The sequence below is a fragment of the Amblyomma mixtum genome, chromosome 9 (genome assembly GCF_055824585.1).
Source record: "Amblyomma mixtum isolate Tamu chromosome 9, ASM5582458v1, whole genome shotgun sequence".
NCBI classification, from domain to species: domain Eukaryota; kingdom Metazoa; phylum Arthropoda; class Arachnida; order Ixodida; family Ixodidae; genus Amblyomma; species Amblyomma mixtum.
The window spans coordinates 38,006-50,885 of record NC_143020.1 but is presented as its reverse complement, the minus strand read 5'-3'; the positions used below and the strand labels follow the sequence as shown (position 1 = coordinate 50,885).

The 12,880-nt window shown below is 45.4% G+C and overlaps 1 protein-coding gene across 1 annotated transcript in view; it reads left to right on the top strand.

Moving 5' to 3' along the window:
• LOC149328005 (chymotrypsin-1-like) overlaps window positions 1-12,880 on the top strand; it is a 43,572-nt gene that overhangs the window by 9,703 nt on the left and 20,989 nt on the right. The window contains exons 4-6 of the mRNA XM_089561297.1: window positions 4,436-4,512; window positions 8,680-8,783; window positions 10,207-10,345. Coding sequence (XP_089417423.1) covers window positions 4,436-4,512; window positions 8,680-8,783; window positions 10,207-10,345 — 320 coding nt within the window. The remainder of the gene's footprint in view (window positions 1-4,435; window positions 4,513-8,679; window positions 8,784-10,206; window positions 10,346-12,880) is intronic.

Genomic DNA, 12,880 nt, shown 5'->3' with positions numbered 1-12,880 from the left:
GGACGAAGGGACGCCACTTTACCAGGATGAAGGCTGAAGATGGAAGTGTAATCCCTAAAGATGGAATAGCTGTTTGGAGTCAGTCGCTGCTGCGCGAACGGTCTGGTCTCTTGTGCCACTTCGAGCCCAGTTCGTCCCATTCGCGTCTCAGTTTGCTTTTGTTCTGCTCTTCTCTGTTGTTAGCACCCGCTCTGTAGTAGCTATAGCATTCCGCTATGGCTACTACAGAGAACCTTGACCGTATGCTCCGCCGATACGTTCCAATGCGTGCCCCTGCGAAACCGTTGGCTATGTCCGGAATAAAGCGTTGTCGTTTATATTGCCTGTGTATATGTTGCTCGTCGTGTGGGGCCTTAGCTAGCAGACCCCGTTCTCTGAAAGGCGAGGACTTCTACTCTTAATGGAACCAACGTATTTTTGCTTCTGTTTCGTTGTGCTACCTGTGCGGAATTAAAAAGTTTGACAAATGTTTGAATGAAAGTGAGACTTTTCGTCCTTTTGGAGAGAACTTGGACAGATACGTTGCTTGCTTTGCAGTGATTTTTGACGGCCACACCAAATCTTATATATAACGACATGAGAGCGCTGAGATAGCATGAGACAGCTCCTGGGCAGAACCGGCCGCAGAGAGAGAAAAAAAAATTATTCAGAACAAATTAATTCGCAAGAGCCCGGTGTACGGGGTCCCAAATCCAGGGCTCTGCTGGGGGCAGCTGAATTCTGAACTTGCTAGACGATCCAGGCTTCCTGGTCCAGGTTGTCGCTAGTGAGGGCCTCCTCCGACTGCTTGTGTGTTGGGCGTGGCACTATTAACTTTTTGTCCGGTTTGTTCTGGCATTCCAAGATGTATGGTAGAGCGTGGGGCTTGCTCCGCACCAAGGACTATAACTTGGGTATTGTGTACGTCTGATCTTGTGTAAAAGGTGAAGACTTGGATGTATATTCGTTTGCATTCTCCTCCCTTCAGCGGCACCCGAGGTGGACACCTGTTTGTGTGGCGATGAGCAAGCTAGAACACCTTAGCTTACTAAGGTGTTCTAGCGTGCTAAAATGCGGTACTAGGAGCGGGTGGGGTAGGGATGGGGATCCGCCAGGTTTTTGAGAGCTTTGGCACGATCATTCGCTACCTCGTTTCTGGCTAAGCCTTCATGACCAGGTGTCCATGTTATTCTGTCTGAGAGTGTACTTAATGTCTGCTCGCCCTTCCGTGAAGTTTTTCATGAAGGCAGTCTCAGCAGGCTTGTTGGGAGTCCGTCACTACCTGCGATGACTTCCTCTGTTGGCCTTCAGTCTTGATGGTGATGGCTAGGGCCAATGATTCTGCTTCAGCAGGATCCTTGGCACAGATCGAAGCTCTAAAGAATGACTTCTTCTGGTTATCGATCACAGCAATCGCGAACCTGCCTGGCTGTGCATACGGCCTATCGTCAACGTACACCGCTTCCGGTTCTTTTAATAGTTTTCCAGTGTTTTGTTTCTGGCTCTCCTACCCTTCTGCACCTGTGGTGGATGTGTCTGGGTATCGGGTTTATATAATCTTCTCTCCCACAAGTGTAAGAGTTAGAGGCTCGCTATCACTAGTTCGCAGTGCCTGCCATGGCCCCACCCACTTGTGTTCTCGTTAGGCGTTTTATTTTTCCCTCCAGAACCACCTCCCTGAGCTCCTCGAAGGTGCTGTATACTCCGAGTGCGCAAAGACGTTTCGTTGATGTTGTTGGTTCCGTGCTTAGGGCAGTTTTATATCACTCTTATAATGTAATCAATGGCCTTTCTATCAGTGATCCTATTCTCTTGATAGAGGAGCCTGTAGGTAATCCTGCTTAGGACTATGGCTTGGACTACGTGGAAATTGTCTTCCTCCCCATCCCTTTGAGATGCAAGGTTATCCTTCTAATCATTCTTGATATTTGGTTGACCGTAGTCTTCAGAGTTTTGATTGTATAATCCGCCCTCAGGTTGCTTTTTAACTGCACTCCCAAAAATCTAATCATCTCTTTTTCTTGAACTTTTTGGTATCCTATGTAGAGCTCAAGTTCTCCCAGGGACTTGTAAATTTTTCTGTGTAGCCTGATAAGTTCGAATTTCTTCGGGAGAGCATTGATAACCGCTCTCTGCGGCAAATTTTTTGACCGTACCTGTAGCTGCTTGCAGAGATTCTTCCTTCTGCACCAAGGATCACCGTATAGCGCATATGGTGATGTCGTCCGCATAGAAGGTGACGCCGATACCTTGGTGGTTTAAGAGTTTTTTGGCTAAATTGAGCATTCCTATGCTGAACAGCATTGAAGAGACTAGAGAGCTCTGTGGCATGCCTTTGTTGGGCATGGGTGCCGTCAGTTACCGGATCTCTTCAATTCTCAAGGTGGCTGTGCGATCCGAGAGGACGTTCTTCACGTAGTAAACATTTCCGCCTCGCATTTAAGATTAATTCTTCTCATATGATGTGGTGGGCGACATTGTCGAATGCTCTCTTCAAGCCTGGTGCGAGAAGGAGGTTTTCGCCGTGTTTGGGGATGGTATTTATTACTGCTCCTTTAATGTGGAGGAAGGCATCTTGCGGGCAGAGTCCCTTGCGGAAGCCCAGCATGCAGGAAGGAAATGGGCTGTATTCGTCTATGTAATTTTGAAGCCTCAGGTGGATTACTCGTTCCTACAGCTTTCACAGGAAAGAAGGGAGAGAAACTAAAAGGAGACTTCTATAGCAGGTGGCTTTCCTGCCTTATGTATAGTGATGATGTGCGCGTGTTTTCAAGCCGGCGGGAGCTGGCCCTTCACCCACAGTTCTTCATTGATGTAGTTGGTTACGTCCGTCAGATGGCTAGTGCTGAGGTTTCAGATTATGCCTTTTCTAGCTCTGTCACGTCCCAGGGCAGTGCTTCTTGTGGACATGTGGGCTGTTGCGAAGACTTCTTCCAGCGTTATGGGGGAGTGAAGGGATGGGTGTGGCTGGGCCTCATATGGAGTTTGGCAAGCCAGAGAGGAGCCCTTATGTATTTTTGTGCATGGCTGTTATTAAATCTCCGTTCATGCCTAGGTATTTAGAGGCTACGGAATGAGGTAATCTGCTTCGAGCCCGATTTGACTTTGGGTGGGCCTATTAGGCATCGTAAGATCGGCCATGTTTTGGCCGTACTTAGGATACCTTTCAGCTAGTCACAAAACTCTACGAAGTTTCCACCTAAACAAGCATCGGACTAGTGGACGCCACTCTAGGATATGAAGCTATCCGTGAAACTTTCCGCCGCTTCCTAAGTTGAATAGCCTATGCGAGATCGTCTTCGATTTCTCCAACAGACTGCCGGGCCACTGAGAACCATAAAGCAGGATACTAAGTGGCTCCTTCGAACACTTCCCGTCTTTTCTCTTCTTCGACGCCTTCTATTTATGCATCGCCTCCGTAGTAGCAGGTATGCGCCTGCTATTACGGAGGCAAACTGTTTTTAAGAATTGTGTTTTTTCCAGTTGTGTCCCAGCGACTTCTTGGGTAACCAAGGTTCCATGTTGGGTCCATTTCTGTTCTCATTATATAGTAAGGACACTACGTCTGTCATATGTTCGTCGTTTCGCGTGTTTTGCGCATGATTGCATTCTGTATGGAGTTATAACAAATGTAAATGGTCTCGATGCCAGGCAGAGTAACGTGCATTATAAAGCAGCTTGGTGTAAAAAGTATAAAATGTAACTCAGCAGATAAAAGTCTATGCATTTCAGGTTTACTAGAAAAAGAGATCATCCGCATGAATACACAGAAAATTATGCGACAATGAACACAGCCCGGGAAATAAGGTGGTGGGCATATTTCTTAGCTCAGATTTGTGATGAAATACAGATGCTAATCATGTTCTAAATAAATCCTCGTCCGTTATAGGCTTCAACGGAAATTTTTTAACAGACGAGCAGTATCAAGCAGGAGTTACTATTAACAGAGGTCCCCTCAGTTCTCCTACAGAGCTGCGTATCCTGGAGTATTCCAGTAGAGCTGCGTATTCTTTGACGCTTAAAAAAGCAAAATTAACGACGAAACTTCGCGAATTGCAAATCAGGCCATTGTGATTGGCCTTTGCAAACAACGACGAACTATGAACTACGCGTGAGCAGCAGCAAACACAGCCTTCGGTGGACTGAATTGAAAGAGCGCTGGGAGAGCCTTCGCGTTCGGGACCACTATGAAAAAAGAAAATTTCTTTCTGACAGCACCCTTTTCACTAAGCTTTTTTAGCATTGACGGCCAGCAAATAGAATTGTTTTCTGCCTAATGTTGTATATGTTCAGTGTGTTGAATTCCTTTTTATGCTTTGTGCACCCCCATTGTTCAATATATTCAATAAATCAATACATAAGATTATTGTGAGTGTCGCGCTTTTTCCTTTCTGCGGAAAGGGCAACGGGACAGGATAGCAGGGAAAACCCAACATCTTGGAATCGTTCTCAACAGGTTGCGGCACGGCGGAGCCGTTGGGGCGCATAGTCAACGGAGAGCCAGTAAAAAGGAAGCAACAAATACCATGGATTGTAAGTGGATTGCCCTCGACCTTTGATATGTACAGCAGAACAAATAATTTTCTTACTGAATTACATACTTATTTCAACTATGAATGGTAGCCCAATACTGATCTTATTTGCTTTCAAGACCCTTCATAATGACTGAGATTATTGTGAGCCTTCGAATAGGGTGTTTGTCATAGAAAATGTGCCACTTTGGGGGGTTAAGCCTCACTAAACACCACCAAATAACCCATTCAAGACATCCTTCGATCATATTTTTCTCCATTGTTTGTAGAGGGGCTAGGGAGAGATACGTCTGCTGCCAATATCCGTTCTACCTTCTATGTGAAAAGTTTCCAATTTGCTATTACCCGTAAGGCTGCACCTGGGACTGCAATCATGTCGTTCAGCGGCAAATAAACTGCACAATAAAACGGGGGCCCAAGAGACTCAAAATACAGGATTGCGAGATGAATAGTTTGTCTTACAGGCCCGCTTTTTTTTTGTTAATTTACCAATGAATAACATGAACTACTACAGACCAGCCAGTTCTAAGTATAATCATAATTCGTTGAAGCGTTTCACTTGTTTTTATTTTATTTTTATTTCTTTGTACCTCAAAGGCCCCATTCAAGGGGTATTACATGGGGGGGGGGGGGTGGAATATTCAGCAGCACATTTCTTCGATGGACGATTTGAATGACGATGAGTCGGTCTGATCGACGATGGCGTTGGCAGGTCATTCCAGTCCCTTGCTGTATGAACGAAAAATTATGACAGATGCGCAGAAGTGCGGGCAGGGGGAGGATAGACGGCCTTCCCGTCGTTTGTGCGATTGGAGATGCGATGGGCGGGGCTGATAATGGAGTTAAGCAATGGATGATAATATAACTTATGAAACAGACGCAGTCTCGAAATTTTTCGGCGGTTCGCTAAGGTTGTGAGATGAGCATTGCGTTTTAGTTCAGTTACACTTACATGACAAGAATAGGCTGAGAATAGAATTTGTGTCATTACAAAGATCCCAAAGTACAAAAGAAGCCCGGCGTGATGCCAGCCCGCAGTCTACGGTGCGATAGAAAGAGAAGCTCTGTTTCGATTAGAGATATTGTTGGGCGTCGGGGATTGACACTGATCACACATGCGACGCCCGGTAGGTGACCCGCGCGTCTGGCCGATATGGCCCCGAATTGCTGAATTAAAGCTTGATCGCTGAATTCGACCACTATTCGATTGCCCTTGTGTGGTTGCAAATAAGTATGGCAAAGTTTCCCGCATAGACAACAGTAATTTTATTGAGCGTTACTTAAACATTGTTGAAGATAAGTAAAACAATTACAATATTGACTCTTTCGAATTCAAACTTGGGCGCTGGAAGCTAGTACTTAAAGCGGTCTAACTAATAAATTAGGCGGAATGGGAAGAATATCAACCGATATTTAAGGGCATATTCTAAATCTTTATTTATTTTAGCGGGAAAAGTGTGTATAAAAACACAAATATCCGCTGAGCTTCGCAAAGAATAAGCTGCTACTTCAAGCTACTGCCCTACTGTTTTACTGGATTTTTAAGTGGGTTGCTTAGGTGCGTAACTGCCAAAAGAAACGAAAATAAATGTGTTGGAAAGGTACATAAACATTGTAAAATATAGTATTTATTAAGTTCGTTTTCATTATTATCATTCGGAGATTGCAAGAAGGCATCGCTAGAGCCGCAAGGCCATACGAGGGGGTACCCAAAAGAAACCGGACAAAATTTTTTGGTCGGCAAAGCTTCTGTGGTAACGCGTTTTGCCACTAGGAGCGCATAGAACGAACATTCCAGAGTCAGTTAGCCGAGTGCCGTCGTTGAAGAAGGTCAGACTAGTTTAGGCAGAGTTTTAGAGTGACGACTGTTTTGTGTGAATGTCGTTTTTGCAATGGGTGATTTTCGTGAACAGCGTGCGCCGGTGAAATTCTGATTTTTGCTCGGAAAAAGTTGAATGGAAACTTGAAATATTATGAACGACCTACAAGGACGATGCTATGGGGACAACTAAAGTGTTCCTGAATCGAATCCTGAATCAAAGCAACAATCATGCCAATGAAAAACTTCAAATTCACCTCGCCTCAAGAAAGCTCGTCAGGTGAAACCAAACCTCAAAACAATGGTGATCTGTCTTTTCGGCCTGAGAGGGGTCGTCCATTGAGAATTTGTTCCGCAGGGTCAGACAGTTAGCCAGGCTTTCTACTTGGATGTTTTGAAAAGATTGGGCAACAGTGTGCGGTGGAAGCGGCCAGATTTGTGGCGGTCGGGTGACTGGTTTTTCCATCATGGCAATGCCCCTGCTCACACAGCCCTGTCTCTACGACAATTTTGGACCAAAAATGGCATGACCCCTATTCCTCAACCCTCATACTCTCCCGACCTTGCCCCGTGCTACTTTCTTTGTTTCCTAGAATGAAAAAATAGGTGAATGGAAAGCGTTTCGCTGATGTTGCTGAGGTGAAGAAAAAAACGACGGAGGCAGTGTTAAGCATAACAAAAGATGAATTTAAACAATGTTTTGAAAAATGAAATGAAAGATTCGACAAGCGTATCATTGCAAGTGGGGAATACTTCGAAGGAGATTGAAGGTCTGTGCTTAAAATGTGAACAAATAAGTTCAAACAAAAATAAGTCCGGTTTCTTTTGGGTACCCCCTCGTACAACGGCCCCTCGACGCAGGTACCGGTGCGTAGCTCTGACCTGCCTATGGGGAACCACAGGTTGCTGGAAACGGCGAGCGACATATGGCTTTTAAATGCAGGTTGTTGTTCATTTCCCATGACATGGGGGTATATAATGAAGGCTCTGTTAACTCATGATCTGTTCAAAAAATGACAGGTCATGCTCTGCAGAAGCAAGGTTTGAATACCCTAGCAAGCTTCTGACCACACTGACGACTCTCTGGCTATTTTTCAAACCACTGCAAACACGTTTTGTTGGGCATGTCAAAAACCTTTTATTCACGTCTGACTTCTGCTGAACCACCACCACCACTGCCATTGCCGTCTTGTTCGCACAGCATCAGCCTTCTTTTCTAGCTTGTATTCGCAACTGTGGCATGTTTAAGACACGCCAAGGCATTTCCCATTTTGCCTGTTTGGCGCTAGGCTGATGGGACTGGGCAATGCGCGGTGGTTTTATGACCTTCCATGACGTGAGCGGAGGCGGAGTTTTTGTACGCTAACCCTATTCTGTTCGCTCGCGCCACCTAGAATAACGTGATGTAAAGTGTCGGCACTACTGCTCTGCCTTACCGTGCGCATTTCTTTTTCGCCATTAACAAACAATTAACACGGTACTCGTCGGGGCTATGAGCTTCCCTACTCGCTTCCCACGAAACGTTGTTGGGTTTGCATCCGACGCGTGGAACTTTTTTCTTTTGAATTTTTTTCTGTCTCTGTGACACAGAAGGACCACGCACAGATCACTCAAATGGCTCACCCCGGCAAGTAATGCTTGCCGCAATAAAAGTAAAGAACGGAATATAAAGGAAAAGTTGGCCGAAAAGCGGTAGAAGTTTGTGTGCAAAATATTCTGTTTTATATAATATCAGCATATTCACAGCATCACTTGCTGCCATTCAGAAAGGGCACTCAGTGAATGTAAAAACGACGGCGCAGCCGCAACACAGAAAAACTATGTAAAAAAAACTTTCGCACGCTTCGGTTTTCGTAATAAAATATTAAAGCCATAGCATTAGATGTCTTGCTCACCACAAAACCTGGTGTCGTCGTTGACGGCGTTCTGAGCGAAAAATCACGGGCATAGTTTTGGCGGGTGGTCCCCAGAGAGCAATCTACGAGGCAGGTAACCCACCTAGGTGACCTGACCTTGCGGTGTCATCACAACTTGCGCATTCACAACCTGCATCATACAACCTGCGTCATCGCAACCTGCTCATTAATATAACCGTGGCAGGTTAAATTAATGATTGGTAGTTCAGGAAGAGCTACCTGGGTAGCACAAGGCCCACCGCAGGACCGACTACCATCGCAGGGCAGTGGCGCATCGCTTAACCGCTCCACCGTTCCGCCAGAAAGGGTATGAGGACTCCCAGGGATCTATGAATGTAAAATAGAGATCGACTTTCTCCATATATGACCGCTATCACGTCACATCCTTATGGCGAAGCCTAAATGTCCCCACCAATTTTTCTCTTGGCTACAGGTCCAGCTCACGGTAATCACGAGAACGCGCAAAGGCTTCCGATGCGGTGGAAGCATCATATCAAGCAATGTAATAATGACTGCCGCTCATTGCGTAATTGGTCTGTAAGTATTAAAATGCCTATTTACGGAGCCTTTTTTGTTCTTTTCTCGCAAATAACCGCTTCGTACAGAATACGCGGCTTCTAGCCCACCTGCCAGGTCTTCATAAAAAGTAACCAGCGCAATTATACGAGAAAAAGCAAGAAAATGAATAGAAACCACCCACAATGTAAACTACAAACAACTATTTCTGTGTATTTAAAGAAGTAAAAATACTACGCCGAAGGCCGAACACTAATGTACGAGGCAGTACTAAAACCTCCCGTACGCACTAGCTGCAAACTCTGCGTGCATATTTTCCATCAGGCGCCCATGTAGTACACAATTTTTACTTCTGGAAGAACGCATCAACTTAATCCACAATAACGGAGACGTCAAGGACTTGTAAAATTATAAACCTATCAGCTTACTTTCCATTGGCTATAAGCTGTTTGCTAAGGTAATCCCAAATAGAAACGGGGAGAACTTAAACTTCGATCGTCTAAATTATCAGACAGGCTTTCGTAAACGGTACTAGACAGTACAACGTGGTCACGCTATCAGTGAATCAAGATAAATGCGCAGCATTTAACCAGCCCCTATAGATAATCTTCATATATTAGAAGAAAGCGTTTGACTCAGTGTAAAAGTTAGCACTGATTGTGGAATCGGTATGTGCAAGAGCCTTTTGTAAAAGTACTCCAAGATACCTAAAACGGCTCCGCCGCTACCATAGTCCTCCATAAAGCGAGCAATAAAATTCGAATAAGGAAAGGTGCCATGTCAAGCAGAGAGAAAAAAATCTGCCCAATGCCATTTGCGCCTTGTTTACAGGAGGTAATTTGATGCATAGGTAGGGAACAGTTGGGAATAAGAGTAAAAGGAGCATAACTTGATTTATTTGTACATGTTTCTCTGGTTGCGATTCCTCCCTAAGTCACTCAGGAGATGCACTGCAAAGCGTGGTCAGTGACCCCCCCCCCCCCCCCCCTTAGGGGAGGGTCCGCAGGGCTATCAAGGAGAATGTTGGTAAGAGTAGCGTGAGGATGGCTGCACTGGGTACAGCAGAGGGCGTATGCTCCCGTGAAGATGCGGGAAAGCAAATGTAGGGAAGGAGGAGTGCGGGTTGTGTTAGAATAAGTGTTAGAAATGCAATAGCATTGGAAGTAGTAGTTGACGCCTCGACATGAAGAGGCGTCACATCCATTGCAGTGATGTCATTTGTCTCTAGCCAATGGTAGTTCTCTGTTGTAATGATGTAACTTCCTGCCAGTCAATCAGCGAAAAATGTGACCGACGACACACATTTTTCTGCTGAGGCTGGTACTGCAATCACCTTGTATGCAATGCAGTCATCGATATATCTAGAGTAGACGTTTCACAGGAGCACTAATTTTTTATAATTGAGTTGTGTACTGAGAATTTTCAAGTTTTCGTTTCCGTCCAGGGAAGGTGGAGATGCAGCCCAAGTGTTGGTCTTCTACAAAACGACGATAGCAGGTAGCGGCGTGCACACTTATGCAGAGAGCATGATACCCTATCCTCAATATACCGAGGTTCACTTGTACGACGTGGCATTGCTTAAGGTAAGTGCATGCTGCTCTTAATTGTCATCATGTACGTGTTCCTAAAAAGAATGTTTATCTGGCGGTGCGCCAGTGGTCAGCTAGAATATATGCAGACATATTGTGTGCAACTGTTTCCAGTGCAGCTCACTGATGATCGAACTGCAGAGCAAGAAAATGCACAACAGAAGCCCTTGTATTCCTGCACTAAATCTTTTTCAGTGTACCTCCAGTCGTCATTAATATGTGCTCTCTCATTACACAATGTGAGCTCAATATGTCTAATATACTGCATGATTAGAAGCCTATGAAGCATAGAATATTTAAGGTTTCTTTGTCTTAAAATGTATATTTATATAATTACTCCCGCTGATCGCGAAATATATTCAATGGATCTTTTTCTGAATGCGAAGACGTGCATAATAACGTTTATAAGAACTACAACTAGGGATTTATGTGCACTTTGAAAAGAATTTTCTGGTCTGGCACATGTACACATTACATGTCTATGCAATAAATGGTTGGCATATAGGTACAGCCGGCCAAATCTTTAGCTGGCGTGCGCGACGGCCGCTTTTTCTGCGCTCCTGCGCTTTGGGATGAAGGAGACTTGCGAAAATGTCAAATCTGAGCACATGCTCGCTAAGCCCATGATTAATATTGAGGTTTCAGCACGTTTGCTTCGTCGCAAAATGCAGGAGCGCAGAAAATGCGGCCGTCGCGCATGCCAGCTAAAGATTTGGCCGGCTGTACTTGTACAGGGGAAGCGCCCTGCGCGAAGACTTATATGGTAGGACTCGCAGAGTGCCCGTGGAAGTAACCCCTTCTTTCCAAACTAGCCTAAATGCGATCAGAAAACATTACTATGTTGGTAATAGTATCGCAGAAGTCAAGCCGTCAAATAACAATGACGTCGATTTGGCATCATTGGGTGCTACTTCAACATCAAGGGTGCCTACTGTTCAGTTTTTCTGCAGTTTTCATAGCTTATCGATCCCAGTGATATTGTTTATGTCATACTGACGTAAATGTGAAGAATGTGAAATGTGAAGCAAACCTTGCTTGAGAGTGCAAGAGTGTCTGGTGAGTCGCAACACATGAATAGCACCTTAATGACGTAAAAGTCTGAGAAGCCATAGACCCCTTAAGTAGGTAGATAAGGTAATATGCTGAATTCATCGCTGTACATCCTTACACTTATCAAATATAAAAAAATGGCTGAGGCTTAACTTGGTTAAACCTGGTCAGATGCGAAGCATATTGATGGCTAGGCTTGTTAATACATGGCTTTCCTTGGTTGAATACTTGATCATTTTAATACAACCACTAGAAGCCTTCGTCGTGGGGGAAGACAACGGCATGGCTACAGCGGAACGCCGACTAACCCCGAGACGCGCGTTGGGTGGGCGCCTGGATTGCCACGAAAGCCGCGTCCGCCTGCCCGGTGGAGCGAGCGTTTCACCTACACCAAGTGTGAACGCGCGTTCGAAATGTGCGGGAATGCCGCTCGAGGACATTCCGGTGTCTGGGCGATGGCATCGTTCTCCCTCTCCCAGCGCGTGACGGCGATCTGTCGTGACGTCATGTGTCACGTGGTATGTCACATGGTGTGTCGTCACTGTACCACGTGGTCTGCACGGCGTGCAACCACAGCGACAGCGCGAGGTGGACCCTCATCTTCCTCTGTCGTGACGTCATGTGTCACGTGGTTTGCACGGCGCGTAACCACGGCGAAGGGCTGTAGTGTACCTCTAGTAATATGCTTCGCATAAAAAAGCCTTAATTCTGCCGCCGGGGTCACCAGGCTCTGTATCCAATTCCAAGCATTAAAACTCCTACTACCAACACACACTTTGGGCGATTGTCAACATCATCTGCGTTCCGAGTGTTCCCATGCAAATGTCTATTTTCTCGCAACTAAGCATGAAACACGTATGCCCAGCCAAGAGCGCTTGTGTGCGGGCCACGACAATCATGCGAAGTAGGAGTTTTAAGGCTTGGAATTGTATACAGAGCCTGGTGACCCCGGTGGCAGAGTTAAGGCTTTCTTTGATATTTGAAAAGTGTAAGGATGTACAGCGATGAATTCAGCATATGACCATATCTACCTACTTAAGGGGTCTCTGGCTTCTCAGACTTGTACGTCATTAAGGTGCTATTCATGTGTTGCGAGTAAGTTGGGCGATTGTCAACATGATCTGCGTTCCGAGTGTTCACATGCAAATGTCTATTTTCTTGCAACTAAGCATGAAAACACGTATGCCCAGCCAAGAGCGCTTGTGTGCGGGCCACGCCAATCATGCGAAGTGCGCCTTCAGCAGTGACGAAAGAACACGGCTTGTAACTAATATGGCTATCAAAAGTATACGAAAACAAAGCTCAGTTCAATATAACACACAGGAACAAACTTCAGCATGAACAGCTTTCACACTTGCACACACTGCAAAATAAAATTCTCTTATTAGGCAGCTTCAAAGGTGAGAACAAAAGATAATCGCGCTTCACCGGTCATCTCAACAAAAATTTTCGAACGTTTTTCAGCTCTTGTTTGAATGC